This window comes from Sebastes umbrosus, chromosome 10, assembly GCF_015220745.1.
Source record: "Sebastes umbrosus isolate fSebUmb1 chromosome 10, fSebUmb1.pri, whole genome shotgun sequence".
Taxonomy (NCBI): domain Eukaryota; kingdom Metazoa; phylum Chordata; class Actinopteri; order Perciformes; family Sebastidae; genus Sebastes; species Sebastes umbrosus.
The window spans coordinates 29,733,627-29,755,793 of record NC_051278.1 but is presented as its reverse complement, the minus strand read 5'-3'; the positions used below and the strand labels follow the sequence as shown (position 1 = coordinate 29,755,793).

At 45.7% G+C, this 22,167-nt stretch overlaps 1 protein-coding gene across 9 annotated transcripts in view; it reads left to right on the top strand.

The window, feature by feature from the left end:
• Window positions 1-20,970, top strand: part of zswim8 (zinc finger, SWIM-type containing 8) — a 32,285-nt gene extending 11,315 nt beyond the window's left edge. For 3 of the 9 annotated variants that reach the window (XM_037783342.1, XM_037783341.1, XM_037783340.1), the window contains 25 exons: window positions 882-976; window positions 1,374-1,546; window positions 2,443-2,550; window positions 2,704-2,785; window positions 3,319-3,439; window positions 3,737-3,938; window positions 4,517-4,692; window positions 5,607-6,930; window positions 8,050-8,181; window positions 8,515-8,694; window positions 9,207-9,390; window positions 9,811-9,918; window positions 10,127-10,251; window positions 10,510-10,834; window positions 11,125-11,280; window positions 11,460-11,682; window positions 12,634-12,678; window positions 15,052-15,341; window positions 15,457-15,680; window positions 15,945-16,442; window positions 17,695-17,896; window positions 18,016-18,189; window positions 18,280-18,399; window positions 19,258-19,436; window positions 20,125-20,970. In XM_037783342.1, coding sequence (XP_037639270.1) covers window positions 882-976; window positions 1,374-1,546; window positions 2,443-2,550; window positions 2,704-2,785; window positions 3,319-3,439; window positions 3,737-3,938; window positions 4,517-4,692; window positions 5,607-6,930; window positions 8,050-8,181; window positions 8,515-8,694; window positions 9,207-9,390; window positions 9,811-9,918; window positions 10,127-10,251; window positions 10,510-10,834; window positions 11,125-11,280; window positions 11,460-11,682; window positions 12,634-12,678; window positions 15,052-15,341; window positions 15,457-15,680; window positions 15,945-16,442; window positions 17,695-17,896; window positions 18,016-18,189; window positions 18,280-18,399; window positions 19,258-19,436; window positions 20,125-20,328 — 5,650 coding nt within the window. In that variant the 3' untranslated portion in view covers window positions 20,329-20,970. The remainder of the gene's footprint in view (window positions 1-881; window positions 977-1,373; window positions 1,547-2,442; window positions 2,551-2,703; window positions 2,786-3,318; window positions 3,440-3,736; window positions 3,939-4,516; window positions 4,693-5,606; window positions 6,931-8,049; window positions 8,182-8,514; window positions 8,695-9,206; window positions 9,391-9,810; window positions 9,919-10,126; window positions 10,252-10,509; window positions 10,835-11,124; window positions 11,281-11,459; window positions 11,683-12,633; window positions 12,679-15,051; window positions 15,342-15,456; window positions 15,681-15,944; window positions 16,443-17,694; window positions 17,897-18,015; window positions 18,190-18,279; window positions 18,400-19,257; window positions 19,437-20,124) is intronic. The other 6 variants (XM_037783343.1, XM_037783344.1, XM_037783349.1 and 3 more) reach the window with 6 other exon arrangements.
• Window positions 20,971-22,167: the final 1,197 nt, after the last annotated feature.

The following is a 22,167-nucleotide window of genomic DNA, read 5'->3' as shown; positions in this document are numbered from 1 at the left end:
TCTTTTAACACGTTTTAATGAATTGTTTAAAACACAATTAGTCTCTGTTGGTAATCGATGAATAGAACGCCCACACAGACTAAAAAAAAACACAACATTTAGCTTGGAGTCAGTGTGCATGTGTTACTCTTTTGAACAATGCTGTTTTCCAGTAGCCTTGCGCCAACATCTTATGTGTTTATTACTGTATTAGGGCCTGTGTCCACCAAAGCGTTATTTTTCTCAGCTGAAAATGGCAGGCGGTCCTCTGAAAAACGGACAGCTGTGAGCGCTCGACGGTGCTTTGGAAGCCCGGCGTTTTTTCAGCTGAGATGCTTTGGTTGCGTCCGGTTGCTACGATATGGAATAACCGTGAAAGTAAAAAAATGTCAGCACATGGTGGAGTACTTGCTCTGGATGAAGGGAAGGCTGGAGCAGAGGGTCACAGACTGTCCAGAAGAACCAATAGTAAGCTTCCAGCATTTTGATGGAAGCATACAGTGGATTCCTAGACGGAGCAGGACACCACACACCACCTTACAGCGTCAACTAACAAGGTGGAAGAGGAACAAGCCTACCCAGCATCTTTGTTAACACTGGCATCATCTTATGTCTTCGAGGAAAAAGTTATCCGTACATAAATTCTGCTTTTGACAAATAAACGTAACCCAGATAGACTCCAGTCCTGACCTGTTCTGGGTGTGTCCTACCTCTCAGCCGACGTATGCCGGGATAGGCTCCCTGAACAGGATGACAGATAGATATATAGATGGATAAACAGGACTCACCAGTGCTTGGTTCTTTTAGTGATCACTTACTAATTTGGTTCTCTTTGTCTTCCCTTCACATCTTCCTTGTCTTTTTCTCTTCCTGTCTCTCTCTCTGTCCTCCTCCTGTTGCAGGTTATATTCCTGCCTGGCTAACGGGAGTCCAGATGAATTCCAGCGTGGCGAGCAGCTCTACAGGATCAGAGCTGTCAAAGACCCCCTGCAGATCGGTGGGTTGAAGTGTCAGTCTGACGATACAAAGGCCCTGTTCAGACCCAGCATTAATCATAATGATCATTTTGGGGGAGTGTCTTTGGAGGGAGGCTTGAAGGGACAGACTGTCAGTGTTAGATTGATCATCTAGATTGAGGGACTTTTGGAGCTAGTGCTGCCAGCTACATTCATTGGAAAAGAGTTGGAAACACTGGGGCTGGATAATTCTAGTGTACTCTTGCTAGTTTCTTAGCATTATCTACGGTAGCTTTAAATTGAGCGAGTTAAATAAAATATAGTATGGAGCCATTTTTGTTTGTTTGTTTGTCCAACCCAGTCCACTTGTCTTCTCTGATTCTGTGTTTGTCTTGTCTTTCTTTGACCTGACTTTTATTCTTTCTTTTTTTTTACCAGGCTTCCATCTCAGTGCTACAGTGGTGTCCAGCCAGTCCGGTCAGTCTAAAGGGGCGTACAATGTGGCGGTCATGTTCGACCGCTGCCGCATCACTTCCTGTAGCTGCACCTGCGGTGCCGGGGCCAAATGGTGCGCCCACGTGGTGGCCCTCTGCCTCTTCAGGATCCACAATGTGAGTTTACGTCTACACGGATGAATTCTGTTAAACTGTATCACATTTTCATCAAATCAGTTGATCTCATTTTGTCAGCAAAAGTATTGATAGACTTCAGGATTTATCAGGCACAGCATCATCAACAGATGAGGACAAAATGATTAGTCTAGTCTCAGTTGTCTGTCTTGACGGAAAATTAATTAACAACCATACAGTTGGTAAGTAAGTTATTATCAGGGACATTTTTTTTTTCAAAAGAGATATTCGTACATCCAACTATCTCGAATGCAGGAGCGTTGGAAAGTATTACTTGAGTCTTGAGAAAAGAAGATCCCGCACACCACTCTTACTCGTTACGTTTCAGTCCCTCTGGACCTCCGTCAAGAGTGTTTAACACAATTCATGCAACATTGATCTTAAATAGATCATGCTCCGCCCACTCTGTGTGCACAGGTGTGGGACTGTTCTTCTCCTGTGGGAGCGTCTCTCAATAATTGACAGCATTATGTGTACAATCCGTGACATTAGTTACACATATGAGAAAAGAAAAAACAGAAACAAAGTAGACACCACAACACATAATTAATTAAAGGTGCTAAATGTCGCATTGGGAGCACTTCTATTGCCTCTCAATGGCTCTCAACATGGTGATAGCAACATTTATGAGGGGCATTTATTATTATTCAGGGATTTAATAACTAAATAATAATCAGTTATTTGAAAAATGATCGACATGATAATGGATAATGAAACTAGTAGTAAGTTGCAATCTAAGGGGGGGGTTCAAGGGAACCGTAGGTCTCTGTGGCTGGCCTGAGCTTGAGATACAGCCAATATGATGTGCATGGGAGTGTGAAACCTGTCTCTTATTTTTGTGTTTCTTTGTGTGTTTGTGTACGTGCGTGTGCATGCAGGCATCAGCAGTGTGTCTGAGGGCTCCAGTCTCTGAGTCTTTGTCCAGGCTGCAGAGGGACCAGCTCCAGAAGTTTGCCCAGTACCTCATCAGTGAGCTGCCTCAGCAGGTAACATCCATGTCCTGATCCAGTTGTTAACTCTATAAACCAAACTATTGAACAAAAAATGCAAGTATAGAATATTTATCATCTATCTATCTATCTATCTATCTATCTATCTAAAGCAAGTTTTGGTATTGATTGAGTTTTTTGCGTCTCCAGATCCTACCCACAGCTCAGCGGCTGCTGGATGAGCTGCTGTCCTCTCAGTCTACTGCCATCAACACCGTGTGTGGAGCTCCAGGTACAGTAGCAGTAATGACAACAACATTGTTCCTAACATACAGCAAGAGAGCAAACTGGAGCTTGTCCTGATGTGCACTGTCTAATATTCTCACCAGAGGGGAACTTCCTTTCATTCAACCAGTTTCTCTGAAAATCACAAAGTGAAGCAGTTTCAGCCTAAATGATGACACGTTGCTGCAGCTAGATGGCAGTGATGTTACTTATAGCACGGGGAGAGGAATATTTCCTGTATGGCGTCCCCCCTGTTCTTGTGAAGAGAAGTGTTTATTTACACCACAGTGTTGTGTGTGGTATCCGTGGAGAGAGGAGTGTTACTTTGCACAGGATTTAATTTATCACAGCTATCGACCATCTATAAAAAGTTGCTGTGATTCTACAGTTTATTCCCTCGCAGCACTGTAGAACAGGAAGTGGAAAGTCATTAAATAAGAACATAAAATAAACTAGATTTTATCAAGCAGGACAGATTTTTGTCTGGATGCCTTTTAAGCTTAAATGATGACTGTATGATATGTGTGTGTGTGTGTATAGACCCGACAGCAGGCCCATCAGCATCTGACCAGAGCACCTGGTATTTGGACGAGTCGACGCTCAGCGACAACATCAAAAAGACTCTGCACAAGTTCTGTGGGCCCTCACCTGTCGTCTTCAGGTATATACTACTTGTCTCACATAATGGTCCTTAACGCATTTCTTAAAAGCTGAATGTTTTAAACCTCTACTCAAACACTAATAACCCTTTTCACACACGTGTTGTCCAGAATAATTGTAGAGATAATACTAAAATAGCTATATTCGTTCTGGATGACACATTTCTTCATTTTGATTCTTAATTTATTTCTACCCTACTTTACTTTCACTCCCTCTTTCTTCCTGATTGATGTACCTCAATGTTACTAGACTAAACTCAGTGCTGTGTGTGTGTGTGTGTGTGTTTGGATAACCACAGCGATGTAAACTCCATGTACCTGTCGTCCACGGAGCCGCCGGCCGCCGCCGAATGGGCGTGTCTACTGCGACCTCTTCGGGGCCGAGAGCCAGAAGGCATCTGGAACCTTCTGTCCATCGTCAGGGAGATGTTCAAGAGACGAGACAGCAACGCTGCCCCGCTGCTTGAGATTCTCACTGAGCAGTGCCTCACCTATGAACAGGTACTGTACATCCTCAACACGACACCAGCTCCAGCTGCTGAAAGTAAACCACCGCAAAGATTCAAATCTACAGACATGAGTGTGTTGGTGTTTCATGAGGAGTTAGGGGGAAAAAGTAACAATTGTTCCAGTAGACGTGGGAGAGGACTTAACCCACCCGTCTGAACAATTCTCATATTTAGAATTTGAATTCTAAAGCACTGAAGAAGTGAGCTTTTCATGATATGTCCCCTTTTAAATGCTGTCTTCAATTCCACCGATTACATTAAGAGTACACATGATTGAAATACATACAGAGGATATAGTAGCAGGGCAGGTCTGGATCTGGGCCGAGTCACAAATCAATGTCACTTATTAAGTTAACATTATACTTCAATGGGCTGAGGATGTATGACATTTTCGTTACATTACGGACAACTTGATGCTCTAGTTTATATCATGTCGGTGCATTGTGCTGGCTATGTTCCAGACCTCTGGCCTTTTATATAGAATTCATAATTGGATCTTTAATAATTATTATATACTGTACATTCTTTGACAAACACATCTCACTGAGTTGTCTGACTTTGTGTGTTCAGATCATCAGCTGGTGGTACAGTGTTCGGACCTCAGCGTCCCACAGCAGCGCCAGCGGCCACACCGGGCGCAGCAACGGCCAGTCCGAGGTGGCGGCTCACGCTTGTGCCAGCATGTGCGATGAGATGGTGGTGCTGTGGAGGCTGGCGGTGCTCGACCCCACGATGAGCCCCTGCAGGTCAGACCGCCGACACCAGGCTACACACACTGCTTATAGACTTCTTAAACTGTCTGGAAGCTATGTAATATCATTTATCACTTAATGATTGCATTAGACAGCATATTTAAAGGGATAGTTTACATGTTTGACCTCTTAGCTGTAGTACTGTAGTACCGTATTTATGGATCGAGATTGTTTTGGTGTGAGTTGCGGAGTGTTGGAGATATCGCCCGTAGAGATGTCTGCCTTCTCTCCAATATAATGGAACTAGACGGCACTCGGCTTGTGGTTCTCAAAGCGCCAAAATATACATTTAGAAAAACTCAACAGCGTTGTCTCTTTCCAGAACGCACGAGCCGGTTACTCCAGGTAATCCACAGACCTTGTTGTGAGCAGTTTCATGTAGGAACTACTTTCTTTCTACCAAACTACACCCACCATTCGTATCACTGCGCAGAAGGAAGCGAGCACGAGGCTCGTGACACTGAGAGATGTTAACATTAATGGCGTTCTCCTCGGTTGAGCTGTAACGTTAGCTAGCTCAGTGGTGCTAGATGAGCTAGCAGTATCGAGTATAGATGTACGTTGGTGATACAGTTGGCGGGTGCAGTTTGGTAGAAAGAAAATAGTTCCGACATGAAACTGCTCAAAACAAGGTCTGTGGATTATCTGGAGTAACCAGCTCTCGGTTTCTGGAAAGAGACATTGCTGTTGAATTTTTGTGGCTCTTTGAGCACCACAAGCCGAGTTCCATTATATTGGAGCGAAGGCAGATATCGCTGCGGCTGATATCTCCAACATTTGGCAACTCACACCAGAACAATCTACATTGATAAATAGAACTACAGGTAAGAGGAAAAATATGCATTTTTGATTTTTTGATTTAAGATGGAAGTATATATTAAGTAGGGACTGTGCATACTCTCTTTCAGGCGTCTGGAACTGGCAGGCCAGCTGAAGCAGTGGCACCTGAAAGTTATAGAGATAGTTAAGAGGGGACAACATCGCAAGTCCCTGGACAAACTGTTCCAGGGCTTCAAGCCCGCCGTGGAGTCCTGCTATTTCAACTGGGAGGTGGCCTACCCACTGGACGGCATCACCTACTGCTGTGCTGATAAGAAGAGTGCCACATTCTGCTGGTCCAGGGCAGTGCAGCACCAGAGAGGAGTCAAAGCTGCTGCAGGAGCGGGTGGAGAACCTCCTGAACCAGGGGGAGGGGGGAGAGCTGACGGCGTAGCCGGGGGAGATTATAAAGGAAGAGGTCACTCGTCCCAACAGGAGGTGGCGGTGCGACCCAAGGAGACCATACTGACCAAGAGGAAGGGTTTGACGGTGAGTGGAGGGGGAGGGATGCTGGTTCGTCTGGGAGGCAGCGTCTCTCTCGCTCTGGAAGACGGAGGAGGGAAGTGCATGTACAAAGGGCCGGGCTCGTCCTCTGGAGGGAAGCTGAAACTAACGCAGGGAGGTGGGAAGGGGGCATCCGTAGGAGGTCCTGGAGGAAGTGGAGGGATAGGAGGCGGTAAGCACGCTAGTGCCAAGCGGAGAACCAGTAGCGAGGACAGCTCTCTGGAGCCGGATCTGGCCGAGCTCAGCCTGGACGACGGTTGCAGTCTGGCTCTGGGGGCCGAGGCCAGCAACACTTTTGAGTTTCTCCCCCCGCCGCCAGAGATGCTGCCCTCCCCGAGCCCGCTGCTCCGAGACTCACGCAAGTACAGCAACAGTAACGGGGGGAGCAAGATGTTTGAAGCAAAGCGTGTCGGCCATGCCCCGGCCGCACTTCCTGCCGCAGAGCCCGCTCCGCCGCACACAGTGGTGGTCGTTATGGACGTGCCCGGCACTGCAGAGAAGGAATCAGAGCTGGAGGTGGAGCCTGTCCTCCAGAATAAAGATGAAGACGTAGACTCAGCTGGCAGTAGCCAGCCTCCCGCTTCAACCACTACGGCAAAATCGGGCACCGCTCAAACGTCTGCAAAGCCACCGCGGGGCCGCAGAGAGGCGGCGTCTGCCGGAGCAGCAGCAGTAGGGAGCGGAGCAGCAGCTGCGGGTGGACCAGCTAACCAAGGAGCAGAGGTGGCAGCTGGAGCTGGAGCTGGAGCTGTAGGGGGAGAAGCTGTAGGTGATGACGACTATCAGGCATACTACCTGAGCGCTGCCTCAGAGGAGGGAGCAGACAGACAGCTGGCTGACAACCACCAGGAGGAGGAGCCAGACATCTTCGCAGGGATGAAACCGCTGGAGCAGGAGGGGCGCATGGAGGTAAGGAAGGAAGCGTTCACAGTCAGGCCTTCACAGGAATTGACGTAAAGATTCTAATACATTGGGATCTCATCCAGAAACATTGCGCTTAAAACATTTGTATTCATGTCATTGAACATAACATTCTGTTTCCCATCATTTGAACACGCAGAGAAGTGGTTTTACGTAATTGAGATAAACTCGATCAGTTTAAAATCTGTCATAGTGGTGTGTTAGTGTCCACGTGTCTTTACAGCAAAGCTGGTGATAGGAAGGATTGCAGAACCTGCAAAATTAAGTTGCGGTTTGTAAAAAAAAAAATGGATGGTTGGAGTGAACAGAATGTGTGACTTTTAAATCAAAGTGATGAAGATGTCTCTTTCCAAAAGTATATTTATTACCAGAGATGTAGGTATTCCTTAGGAATATCGAATACAAATACCATGTCAGGTTAACAGGTTAGTAGGTTTACTGATTGACATCGATGACCCTGGTTCTGCCAAAGGTTTCTTCCCGTTAAAGGGGAGTTTTTTCTTGCCCCTGTCGCACCTAGTGCTTGCTCACGGGGGGGGATCTCTTGTTGGGTCTCTAATTGTAGAGTACGGTCTAGACCGGCTCTATATGAGATAACTTGACTTGTGTCTTGAGACAACTTGCGATTTGACGCTATATAAAAATGAATTGAATATTAGGCAAGAGCCTTAGACAGTGAAACAGAAAATAATATAATTAATATAATAATAAAAAAATTATAAAATTAAAATACCATGTCTCGGTCTCATAGTAGGTTTACATCAATGAAGTCTCATATAGCATTAAACAATAGAAATATATCAGCCATTCAAAACTGCACAACACACCATCTTTCGTCTCTACGCTGAAGGTTTGAAAAATAAGAAAGGAAGAACATTCTTTCGATCCTCTCAAAGTTTTTTTTTTGTGATGAAGATGTCTTGACCGCTGGAGAATGGACTACTTTGCTCATTGTAGATCTGCTGTATGCACAGTGTCTTTAATTTCCACTTGTGTGTACACCTGACGGGATCTTTAAAAACACTTCCAGACTCAGCAGCGCAGATGTTAAAACCCCACTTGATTCTTACTGACCTGAGTGTGCGTGTGTGTGTTGCTCGCGTGCAGGTGCTGTTTGCGTGTGCCGAGGCCCTCTATGCTCACGGCTACAGTAACGAGGCGTGCCGACTGGCCGTGGAGCTGGCCAGAGACCTGTTAGCCAATCCTCCGGACCTGAAAGTGGAGCAGCCACAGACTAAGGTAAATGAATTCACAAGTCCCAGCCCCCTGCAACTCGTTCTCCTATGTCCTTTGACTTCTCTTCTCTCCTTCTGTTGTACAGTCTCAATCTTCCAAACTCACCAGTCAGCATCTTGAACTGTGTAGTGGGATATTGAGCCTTTCTTCATGAAGGAAAGCCACCAGATTCTTCTAATATCTGTTTTATATTGGCAGTGTTACCATGCCGATCTATAAATGAGAAACAATTAATTAACTTTTCACAAAAAAAAAATTAAGAAATTCAGTGTGTTGTCAGAAGTCAAATGTTTTGTTTACATGTGCAGTGATTATTTCCCTGGTTGTTGGTTTTAGGGTAAGAAGAGCAAGGTGTCAACCACCCGTCAGACGCAGGTCGCCACCAACACGCTGTCAAAAGCCGCCTTCCTCCTCACTGTTCTCAGCGAACGACTGGAGCTCCACAACCTGGCCTTCTGCACCGGCATGTTCTCCCTGGAGCTGCAGAGACCGCCGGCATCTACCAAAGCTCTGGAGGTCTTTTACTCTTACATAAATATACACACACACATACTCTGTATGCACAGATACTTGAAACATCCTAGAAGTTAATTGTATTGAATGGTTGTAGAGTTACATTCATTAGTAGTATCTATTATCAGTGAATTATGCTATAAAACACTGTGGTTTTAACATCATTACTGACTACTGTAGGGGGACTGGTCATTTGTTGAGAGGGTTTTTCCCCAAAATGGAACTATATGTCGCCTCAAGGGACCTTGATTCTGCTTGTTGACTATTGCCATGTCGTGTAGAGCTGCAACAAACAATCATTTTTTATTATTTATTTAATTAATTAATAGGGATGTCTCCCAAATGCTTTAAATGTAGATAAACAGAGTTGTCATTTTGGGATGGCTTCCTTATTCCTGTATAAACTCCCAAGTATCTCTGATGTATGTGGTGTGTATATATACGTGCATACAGAATGTACCACATGTACTGACTGCGCGTGTGTGTGTGTGTGTGTGTGTGTGTGTGTTGACCAGGTGAAGCTGGCCTACCAGGAGTCGGAGGTGGTGTCTCTGTTGAAGAAGATTCCCCTGGGCCTGGTGGAAATGTCAGCCATCAGAGAGAGAGGCGAGCAGCTCAGAGACGGAAACTTCTGCGATTACAGACCCGTGCTGCCTCTCATGTTGGCCAGCTTCATCTTCGATGTACTGTGTACCCCAGGTAAGCACCAATTGTTGTTTGATCATCGGAGTTTAAGATTTAAAATGTTTAAAACTCCTACTTCCTTGGAGATGTAGTGTTTGCAGTGAAGACTGATCCTTCCGGGCACCGCACTAGCACTTCAAATTAGCAAAGCTCAACTAGATGTTTGGATATAAGTGACACTTGTTTCTTGTCAGTTCAAGCTGAAAAATAAATCAAATATCCTACGAAGAAAGATTAAGACCAGTTACACCTTAAAACATGTTGTTGTTTTTTTAATTTTCTGAAAGACCTTTGCCTTTATTTGACAGCAGAGATACAGAGTATACTGACGGCCTAGTTTTGAGCGAGTTACACTGTTATTTTTCGGACCATAGTCAAAACTCCTTTGATGGGAACTTCAAGAATTAACATCCCTTTTCATTTTTCTCCATATTGTTTGTGCAGTTGTGTCCCCAACGGGTTCCCGTCCACCGAGCCGCAACCGTAATAACGAGATGCCCGGTGACGAGGAGCTCGGCTTCGAGGCTGCTGTCGCCGCACTTGGTAAATAGATTTTTGTCCTGTTATATTATTAGATTCTGTCACTCTTTCTGCTTCTCAATATCTCGTTTTTTTCTCTTGACCACTTCTCTTACATCCCCACTCTTTGTCTATACTATGTCTATGCTTTTTGACCATATCCTGTCTCCCCCCCCCCACGCTTCTTGCTGTAATCTCTCCTCTTGTCTCCACCCTGTGTGTGTGTCTGAAGGTATGAAGACCACAGTAAGCGAGGCGGAGCATCCTCTGCTGTGTGAAGGAACCAGACGGGTGAAAGGTGACCTGGCTCTGGCTCTCATGATAACCTATAAGGATGACCAGAGCAAACTCAAGAAGGTAGCCGTCACTACTGTCATCATTCTAACCGTTGGATCAGAAAATGGCAACTTTCTTTCTTGAATAAATTTCCGACAGGCCTAAAATCAGATAATCTCACAGTCACATCTGCATCACAGATTACCAAGAATTAAAGCCAGCTATGGGAATTTAAGAAGTGAAGTTTCTCCTCCTGTTTCTCAAAGTAACACATATTTCTCCCTCTCCCCCCTTTCTCATTCTCTGTGTTCTTTCCTCCCTCCCATCATCCATCCTCAGATACTGGATAAACTGTTGGATAGGGAGAGTCAGACCCACAAGCCCCAGACTCTAAGCTCCTTCTACTCCAGCAAGCCAGCAGCTGGCAGCCAGCGCAGCCCGTCCAAACATACGGCCGCCAGCCACGGCGGGGTGAGCGGGGCCACGGGGGGTGTCTCCAAACACGCAGCCTCTTCCTCCTCTTCGTCTGCGACCACCGTGGCAGCTTCTTCCTCTTCCTCTGCTGCTGTGGCAGTGGCTGGTGAAGAGGTGGCTCATCAGGCTGATCTGAACCCGGTGCAGAACAATACGGCAGGAGAGAGCACCGCTGAGACCAGGGAGCATGGTGAGAACCTCCACTCTCTGGGTGCCATGTCTTTTATTATGTTCTCTATACTGTAGTAGAGCAGCATCCACAGCAGCTTCCTTTTAGAAATGGTTATTAGACACTCTGGCTCACTGGGGAGCAGCAGGCTCCAGCCCATGTAGTGCTTTAAAAGTCATCTTTGAAGAATAGAGTAAAATAGATTTTACATTTCTGAGACGTAGATATCCTGGGCTACCGTACGTTAGGTAATCCTGCTATGGTAACACAGTTGATAGAGATAGACCTCTGTGCATTTTGTGTCCTTGCAGTGTCCGATGGGCCTCCTTCATCAGGTGACCAGCAGAATGAAACGGCTCCATTTAAGCAGGAGGCCACGGTGCCCAGTCGGCTGACGCTCGGGGCGCGCTGTGGATACAACCAACGCTGCTGGGGCTCGCCTGTCCGGCAAAAGAAGAAACACACCGGTAAACTCAATAATGTTACAGACTTAACGCTGTCAGAGAATCAACATCACTTATATCCACATGATCAGACAGGCAGTGCTGTGAGTTTTAGCCTTGTGGTATCTCTGAAACAGCTCCATATAAAGAATTCACCAACCACACATACAGTAATAGTGATGTGAACGTGTTTGTCTGGACAGGCATGGCGAGTATCGACAGCAGCGCTCCGGAGACGACCTCGGACAGCTCCCCCACCCTCAGCCGCCGGCCGATCCGGGGCGGCTGGGCAGCGACGTCTTGGGGGCGAGGCCAGGACAGCGACAGCATCAGCAGTTCATCGTCCGATTCGCTGGGCTCCTCCTCCTCCAGCGGCTCCCGCAGGGCAGGGGGCGGGGCCAGGGCCAAGAGCACCGACACCAGCAGGTAAACAACAGGCCCTGTTCAGACCTGGTATTAACATGCGTCCTCAGTGATCGGATCACAAGTGGACAGCTTTAAGTACAGGTGTGAACACCTGGCATTAGAATGCGTCTCCACGTGCGTCTTCAGTGGCCACTTGTGATCAGATCCCACTTCTCCCGCTCTATATGCAAATAAACACGCAGTAAACACACGGCTAATACAGAAGACGTTGTGACGTAATATTACAGGAATGTCAGTTGTAATATCCTACATATTTGTTAATTCTGGTACATTGTATTAACATCAAAATAAAAGGTTATTGTACCGGCGGTACAACAAGATATATTTGTATAAAATACAGTTGTACCGACAGGATACAGTAGAGCACAGAGGCCGTTTCCATGCCGACAAGCGCTCGTGTCTGCCTGTTTATTCACCTGAGGGGCGCGGTGACCCCGCGGATCCCAGCTGGACATCAGATGAGTAGGCGGTCCTTAATGTGGCCCAGGACGCATTCCCGTGCACACTGCTAAAAGAATGTGGTCATATGTGGCCCAGACCACCTCTGAATGTGGTCAGAAAAATCCGATCTCAATGCGTCTCGAGTGCGTTCACACCTGTACTTAGAGCTGTCGGATCACTGAGTACGCATGTTAATACCAGGTCTGAACAGGGCCACAGACTTCCTCCTCATCGGATCGCATCAGCACACCAGCTGGGTTCAAAAACTCAAAGCTGCACGTTAACAGAAGTCTACTTGTGACTGATTCCTCATCAGTTGACAGTCAACTCCCTGTGGTATTTTATAAAGGAGGCTAAAGCTGGCTTTATAACAGCTGTCCCGCTGTACATACCTTTTTATATCTAGTTCAATGTGAACACTAAAAACAACACACAAATCTTTCGTACATGATCCGGCCATATTCCCCACAGTAACTGTGTTAACATTCTTTCATTGACTTTGTGATACAGAGCGATGGGCTATGAAACTACTAATAGAACTGGAGTCCCATCCAGGTAACTTCTATTTCTCCTTGTCTCATCACTTCTTTCATTCACTGTGATAAGAGAGGCGGGTTGGCTCTGAGAAGAAATGTATTTGTTAGATGTGTTAACTGAAAAAGAAAATCTGACTGAGCCTCTCTTCAGCTTCCTTAAATGTTTTCTTCCTCCAGCATCAGAAACTTGAAGGAGAAAACACAAGCAGCCCGAACAGTCTCAGCTCTTGTGGTGTCCAAGTGATATATCTCTAGCTGCTGTAGCCCCAATGTGTAGTCCCGTTTTTTTTTAAGGAGGCGCACGTCAGCCATGGCATAACTACGCTACAACGCCGTAACGCACAACGCAAATCCAACTCAATAAAAGGGATATGTTCGTTGCTTAAGGGGAGACACTACAGGCAAAAACATTGTACATGCACTAATCAATTTTGAGATTTTGGGCTGTTTTGCTTCCATAACATGTCTTCTTTCAGACTAGTGGAAAGAAAACATCCAAAAATACACATTTAGGTGTTTATTTTACTGCACTTTGTCTATTTGTGACTGTAGATTTCTCCTAAATTCATCCAAACGTTAACATTAGATCATGCCTCATTTGCATATTTAAAGATAACATTTGAGAAAACTTGAAATACAATAAATAATTGCCTTGCTGTCAGTAATCAACTGGGGAAGTTTCATGGTGATATCTATTAGTTAAACCTGTCGTGTCTTACAAAACGTATTACAATCCATATCTTTCAAAGGCTGTTTTTCTCTCTCTTCAGTAGCACCAACATGAACCAGACTCTCTGGTTTCATTCCTATCTATATCTATATCTACTATATAATATTTTATTCCTAAAATGGATTTTTGTTATGGCTGTTGACAGTATTTTCTGATTTATGGAGTCATATAGAGATATCCAAAATCCCCTCGGTAAAAACCTTTGACTGTAACGTGTTGACAAAATGAAACAATAATTGTGAACCCGGCTTCATCCAGTGTTCAGATTCCTGCTCCTGAAATCTATGCAGATTAGCACATATTTAACTGGAATGGCCCTCGGAGAGCGCAGACCTCCGTCCCCCAGAATGGAGACCGTTCAGCTTGCGCCATAATCCACGTGTATTTTTGTTTATGTCGAGATCAGCTGTACGTAGCGGAGCATCGTAAAACACTTCATTCAAACTGGACAGAAACGAGATAAAACTCACCTGAACCGTCGTCGTTACTTTTTCCAACAATCACCAAGTGTGCTTTGGTCGAACTCAACTGTAATTTCACAGAGTTTAATGTGAAAAATGCCGAATCTACAGTCGTCTTCACCTACTCTTAAAAATATTCCTGAATCCGGATCAAGATCCGGATCGCCACCAAAATCGAATGGATTGTTCATTGTGCCACACCCCACCCCTCTAAAAAATGTCATTCAAATCCATCGCAGACTTTTAGAGTAATCCTGCTAACAGACAAACAAACAAACAAACCTATGCTGGTGAAAACATAACCTCCTTCCTAGGCCTTCAGCCTTGGCGGAGGTAATAAGATTATGCCTCATTATTTAAACATACATTTCAGAAAGCTTATAATACAAATTATAATTTTCTTAATGTAAATAATCATCTGAGGGAGTTTTATGTATTACTTAAAAAATTTTAAGTTTATTCGCCTTAGTGTCTCCCCTTAAAGCCTGACCTGAGTGAAACTACCAAACTGATCTGAATTATAATTATTAATTATTTATCCTTCTAATAAATGTCTGTAATTAATATTTCTGGAACAGTTTAATCACAGAACAAATGCTATCAGGTGTAAACAGTCCAGACGACATGTTCAGAATTATCACATCAGTTCACAGTGAAAGACATTAAACATAGATTATCAAAGAGAAAGTGACTACCGGTAATATGTTCAGCGATGTGCTGAGATACAAGCAGGGGCCTAAAATGAACTCCCTAATTTCCTTGGTTTGTAGGTAGTCTTGTCGTCTGGCGAGTGATACAATGGCTGCCATATGATGGAAATAGTTTTAGTTCCCTTCAGTTTGGCTTTCCACTGCTCTTATGCTTTCAGTAAATTGTTGAATTTGACGTCCAGTTATTTACCAGACATTTAAAGCGAGAGCGAATTATGAGAATACTAATTTTTTTACCAACCAAAGTATTCAGATAACATAACAAAGAAGAGGGCAACAGAAAAACCAAACACAAAGAGGCCTACAATAAGCAGGTCAAACAATAAAAACCACTGGTCAGAGATGAGGTAAAGCTAGGTTGGGAGTCTGGAGAGGTCAGTCTGCTTTGTTGAGCAGGCATTCCTGATTTACACTACATATTTTTTGTGTCTATATTGTGAACAACTACAATTAATTCTAATTCCCACGTGGTGTATTTCTCTTGTGTTCAGGTATAAAGGGCGACGTCCAGAATGCCACGCCCCCCACGTGCCCAACCAGCCGTCGGAGGCAGCGGCCCATTTTTACTTTGAGCTGGCCAAGACGGTGCTGATCAAAGCCGGAGGAAACTCCTCCACCTCCATTTTCACCCAGCCCTCAGCCAGCGGGGGCCACCAGGGGCCCCACAGAAACCTGCATCTGTGTGCCTTCGAGATCGGCCTGTACGCTCTTGGCCTCCACAACTTCGTCTCGCCCAACTGGCTGTCGAGGACCTACTCCTCCCATGTATCCTGGATCACTGGTGAGGCGGGGGGTGCTAGACACAAACATGTCTTTCTTTGCTGTCCTGCCTCCACCCTTTTTCCTTTCTGCCCACATACATACTTTATCCTCTCTCTCTCTCTCTCTCTTCTCAGGCCAGGCCATGGAGATTGGCAGCGCTGCCCTCAACATCTTGGTGGAGTGCTGGGATGGTCACCTCACCCCTCCGGAGGTGGCATCCCTCGCTGACCGAGCATCACGGGCCAGGGACCCCAACATGGTCCGGGCGGCAGCGGAGCTGGCCCTGAGCTGCCTGCCTCACGCTCACGCCCTCAATCCTAACGAAATCCAGAGAGCCCTCGTGCAGTGCAAAGAGCAGGTATACTGTGGGAGCGGGTTTACACTTCACAATACATGATTAGCTCGGAGCTTGAATCACAGAACCGGAATCTTTTTCTAATTTCAGAATTAATTGATTAATTGATCATTTATTGTAGTTGTTGAGGTGCTCTTAAAATCAATTGAAGTTCTCTGAAACCTGCTGATAAAGAAGACAGTAAATGATTTATTATAGTAAGTAAAGTAAATGATCATCATACATGTCCCTTCCGCTCTGTCCCTGTCCTCCCCCGACTCCCTGCAGGATAATGTGATGCTGGAGAAGGCCTGCATGGCAGTAGAGGAAGCAGCCAAGGGTGGAGGCGTGTACCCTGAGGTCCTGTTCGAGGTGGCTCACCAGTGGTACTGGCTGTATGAGCAGTCGGTGGGTGGGGGCTCAAGCCAGCCGCATGAGACCTCCCGGCGCTGCGGGGCCAACGGGGGCTCGGGTAGGAGAGCCCAGGAGACCAGCTGCATCGTCCTGGACGCCGGATCCAACATGGAGTCCGCCGGGATGGCGACGGTCACGGCCTCGGTCACCGCGGCGACCGTCGTACCGGTCATCTCCGTGGGCTCCACCATCTATCAGTCCCACGCCATGCCCGGGCAGGCCATGGCTCACGCCCACGGCCCAGGTCTCCACCCTTACACCACCATTCAGGCCCATCTCCCCACTGTCTGCACCCCACAGTACCTGGGACACCCTCTGCAGCATGTCCCCCGACCCACCGTCTTCCCTGTTGCTGGGGCTGCATATCCACAGGTCCGAACTACTCGTCATACTACCACTGGGCTTAATTTTGTACCAGTCTATACATTGTTTTTTAGGAAAATGTTGCATAGTATACCTTTAAGTACTTAAAGGATTCATTGTTTTTGTTTTTTTTAAATTTGACAATTAATTTTTTTGCCGATCAACTCATATTTCAATCAACTCTAGTACTGTTCCGACCTCCTGTTTCTGTGCACAATTTGTGCATAAGAAAACCTGTTTGGAAACCATAGAAATGAGCAAAAAGAACAAACAGTGTAAAATGTTGGATGCTGCTTAGCTTAGGTGGAAAAGTTGTTAAATGCTAGTTGACTGAGTTTCTTACCTCACAGACATTAGACCTGAAATCATTAGTTAGTTAATTAATCAATTAATCAATCAACAGAACATTAACAGGCTATTTCAGGTTTCGAACAACTCATCACATAGTCATTTTTCAAGCAGAAAGGCTCATCAGTTGTGTGTATTTGCTGGTTTTACTCAGACGTGTAAAAAAGTAAAGTGAGTATCTTTAGGTTTGAGAGTGTCGGTCGAACAAAACAGGCAGTGAAATTGTCTGTTCATTGCTCAATCATTGTTATGATTTCAACTGTTTTCTGACATTTTATAGCCTGAATGATTAACCGATGAATTGAGAAAATAAGCAGCAGATTAATTGACGGTGAAAACAATTGAAATTTGAAAACTGCCGAACAATTTCATAACTTAGATGATGTCTTTTTACTGGGTATCCTACATTTAATGGCATATTTATGTATTTACTGAGTTATTTATTTATTCATTTTTGATTTTGGCAGGTTCCATCCTCCGTAAGAGTCGGATACAAGCACAGCAGTTTTAACAGCTTTTGACCTCTTAAAATGGTGTGGGAAAATGCCCACGCTGACGTGCTTCTATACATGGCCTTAAATACAGATCAATAAGATCGCTTCCTGAACACATTTCACCATCAGCAGATGGATTTATTAGTAGTTTAGCTTTTGAAATCGTGCTAAAAATCACATATCTGCTATCAGAAAATCCTGTGGTCCGTTTGTTACCCGAACCGAACCAGAGTCCACTTGGAAGTGTGCTCAATTGACGGCAGCTTTCACACCAGCCGGGAGAACCGACCGGGTTAGGTGTGAAAGCATCACTGAGACGCACACTGACAAATCTGTACTGTATATCTGCTACTGTTGTCAAATACATGTCGGTTGTTTGTACTTCACGAAAATTCTCACACTTTCATTTCTCATTGTAGTTAAGTGTGTGCCTGCCTCCTCAGGGAATGCACCCAGCATTCATCGGTGCCCAGTACCCGTTTTCAGTGGCCACTGGCCCCCAGCCACCTATGGCAGCCACGGCTGTGACCTTCCCCGGTGTCCCCGTACCGTCCATGACTCAGATTGCCGTCCATCCCTACCACGCTGAGACCGGCCTGCCGCTCAGCACTACTGTAGCAGGTCAGGACTACACTGTCCGTGTGTGTCTGTGTGTGTATGTTCTACCTTATCGTACGTCGGTAAGCCTTACGGTACAATGGGATGGCTTCCTGTAAGTTGTGCCTGTCATATTTTTACAGTAGGCAGTGTCCACGCGGGCCCCACCATCCAGGCCATACAGGCGACAGCCCTGCCCACCCTCTCCACCCAGCCCGTTGCGTTGATCAGCACGCCTTTCCCGGTAGAGGACGAGCAGCACAGCCAGCCAATCAGCCAACAGGGCCTGCACTACCTGCATTCTGCCTACAGAGTTGGTGAGGAGTTAACTATATTTTACTCTCACCGATGTAATGCATATTGTATAGATATAGGTTAACTGAAATATATTGTCCTCCTGTGTGAAGGCATGCTGGCGTTGGAGATGCTGGGCAGGAGAGCTCACAATGACCACCCGAACAACTTCTCCAGGAGCCCACCTTACACCGAGGACGTCAAATGGCTGCTGGGACTGGCTTCCAGGCTAGGTGAGGATGATTTGAGTGGCTGAAGCAGGAATGTATTGGTTAGTCGACTGGTTTATGGATTGTTGAGGCATCCGGTACATACTTGAGCATGGCTGGAAGCACACAAACCAGTAACACGGCTAGAAAGTCTCTGCCTGCTGTAGGTAGTTAGCAGACTAACTACAGTGACAATGAACAAAAGAAGGGTTTAAATGACCATCAGTATCACAATAACGAACTGTGGACTGGACACTCTCATTATCATTGCAGAAGGTGGAGAAAGTAACATTTTAATAGTGGAGACAGCAGCTATTTATAGCAGAGACGGCCACCTCCATTGAATGAATGACCACACAGCAAAGCTCACATACAGTCAGATCATACAGAAAGAATTCCATTGTGTTGACTCCGTACTCCAGAACACATCGGCTTGGAAATGAAACAGGTAACATTTAGACGCTCAGCTGTAAGGGTGTTTGATGGTGTTCACATCTCTATTGGATGAACAGTGTAGGACTGATTGCCCTTTTTTATACAAACCTATAGCAGCTTCAGGACAGTTAAATCAGGACGGTGATCTTAAACGTACAGACGAGGCGACCGGGAGTCTTTCCATGGCCAAACGGCGGAATGTTCTTGATTGACTGAACATGTGTAAATAAGCAATATTGCCACACACTGAATGTATGTACACGAGCTGTCTTCATACTATGACTGTTTTATTTGACACTTCAGAAGATTGCTTTAAGTTCAGTTTAAATCTGAATTGACACACACAAAATACACTTTAGAAACTGTCTCCTCTTCCTCTTTTCCCCTCATCTAAATGTCCAATCCTGCTTCCTTTTCTGTCTCCTCTCCGCCTGTCCCTCCCGTCAGGAGTGAACTACGTGTACCAGTTCTGTGTCGGAGCAGCAAAAGGTGTCCTCAGTCCGTTCGTGCTGCAGGAGATCATCATGGAGGCTCTGCAGAGGCTGAACCCGGCCCACATCCACGCCCACCTCCGAACGCCTGCTTTCCACCAGCTCGTCCAGCGCTGCCAACAGGCCTACCTGCAGGTACGACGCAGTCATAGTTGCTTTCATAAAGGGCTAGATGGACAGACACCGGTGCAGTTTGATCTGCAGCAGAATCAGCCCACACGTATCAGTAAACGGATAATCCTGGTTTATACAGCAGTTAGTCTGATCAGACCTTTTAGCAGTAACTTATGAATCGTCCCTGCAACTAATTTTCTTAAGCAAATTAACTTCAAGTTTGTTCCATTGACTGAAGAAAATATGTGGATATAGGAATTGTTAGGTCTGTTAAGTCAACTGATAACAATCTGCGCAGCCGTAAACATCTGCACTCGTTTCCATTTTTCTTGCTCTGGAAAAGAGACGACATCTACATCTTAACCCGATTACAAACAACGAGCACATCAGACCTGTTAGAATCCATGAAAACATCATAGATGTGGGCAGCGATTCAGAAGCATGTGACCACCGGAGACATTTTTAGTCCACTTAAAGGAACACGCCACAGTACAGTTAGGAGGTTCATGAGGAAGTGGGAGTAAGCTGTGCAGGTTCTGGGCTGAGTGAACAGCTCTCATTGGGACGAATGGGCCTCTATGTTTGGATCCATTCTCCGTTGTATAACGGCTCTCTAGTGACTCCATCTGAGTGCTCCTTGATTGCTGAATTGTTCATGTCCATCCAGGCTGCCTGTAGAATCAAACCTCCCCTCCCTCTCTCTCTGCAGTATATCCACCACCGGCTCATCCACCTGACGCCTGCCGACTACGACGACTTCGTCAACATCATCCGCAGCGCTCGCGGTGCTTTCTGCCTGACTCCAGTGGGTATGATGCAGTTCAACGACGTGCTGCAGAACCTGAAGAGAGGCAAGCAGACCAAGGAGCTGTGGCAGCGCATCTCTCTGGAGATGGCGACCTTCTCCCCCTGAGCAGCACGCTCACGGGGGAGAGCGGGCTGGGGCCGGGGCCTGGTTCCCCCGGGATCGAGGAATCCCATCCGGCGCCCACTCAGCCTCCAGCATTGCTACTGCCACCGCACCGAGCAGGCAACATTCATGCTGTCTGGTTCTGTCAGGGACCCTGCTCTCTGCTACGTGGACTCAACAAACACAGCACACAGGCAGTACAATCAGCTCCCACGCCCCCCCGACCCGCAGAGACTTTTTATGTGTGTTTGTCCACCCAGAGCTCAGAGGAGGAGCCGGGTCACCTTCCCGCTCTCCTCCGTCGTTGACTGACTCCTCACTCCCATTTTATCATGGTTCATGTTTGTGTAACTGTGGAATTAAAGTGTACTCCTTCCTTTCTTCATCTTACTCGTCTCTTCCATTTCCCCTAAAACTGAAGACATTGACGGGGATCTCTCTCGCCCTCCATCCTCCCGATATTTTTGTTTAGTTTTGTTTTGAATGAAACCACTGTTGTGTGGCTCATTTTCATGCTGCAACATTCCTGTCCAGAGTGGTAGTTGCTGTGAGGCCTCATTCACCAAAAGCTTGTCACTATGGATCTGAATCTTTGCAGTGTGGGAGAAAAAAAAGGAAGATTTGCAAAGAAAAAAAAAAAAAAAAGGTTTAATATGAGAAATTATATTGTGAGTACGGGTGAGGATTTTTCAGTATTTTGTTTAATCTTTTTTGATACTTTGTATAGAATATGATGTTTATGCAGAGAGGAAACGGGAAGAGAATGAGAGAATGTTAAAGGTGCTGTTGTTGTTGTTGTTGTGTGGGATCCATATTTACATTTCAGCCTGCCTGAGGAGTGACATGAGAACAGCTCCAGACCAAAAGCAGAGGCTACCTAACCACCGCTGGGCCACGCAGAGTCAGCAAGGGCTTACTCAATGTCAAACCAGTTACAACATCTGGATCAGTCTTTAGTTAGGACTTCAGTAGGGCTGGGTATCAATTTAAACAAATTGATTTTTTTTTTCAGAGCTCTTTAAGGCTTAAATATAAATCTGTTTTTCCCCAAAAAGATTTCTTGATATTTACTTTGTCAAATTCAGTCTGTAGTCTTCACACAACACCTGTACAAAATTCCAGCTAAAATAAAATGCAGTAAACAATCAAGTGATCAAAAGAATGTGATTATATGACAAGAAACCAAGCATTCACGGCCACCAGTTTTACAAACACTAATCCGTGTGTACTCATAAAGTACTGAGATACCATACCCAGCCCTTCTTTTCAGCATCCAAATCACTGACTGGTTCAGATGCACAGACAACCCCCAGATGCTTCCCATTTAAAAAAGTTCAGGGAAGCCTCTGTACACTGCTCTATGTTGGAAGTAATGAAGTTGAACAGATGTACAATTTGCCAAACTAATCAGTTAGTCGTCCTCCTTTGTCTTTCAAAGTTCTCCTTCTTGTAAAACCGAAACAAAGTTTGAAAACATTGCTGATAACACGTTCTGTAAATCTCTTCTTTGTGGAGCTTGTCGGGTTCATTTTCAGGTGCAGTGTCCTCTTTGCCTCATTCTGGTGCACCTAATGAGCTCAGCAAAGCCCCCCCGCTACAACTACGATTGGTCGTTTGAAACCACTCCGGGCCACACCCGGAAACAAACTTTAACAAGTGACCCAAAGATGAGATTTGGGTCGTGTCTAAAAGGTAGCCCACAAGTTGCCAAAATGTGTGAAAACTCTCACAAGACTCGCTGCCCGACGACCTATCCTAACCTTAAAGGTGCTAAATGCAAGATTGGTGGCATTTCTATTGCCTCCGCACGGCTCTCAACATGCCGACAGCTCTAACAGTGAA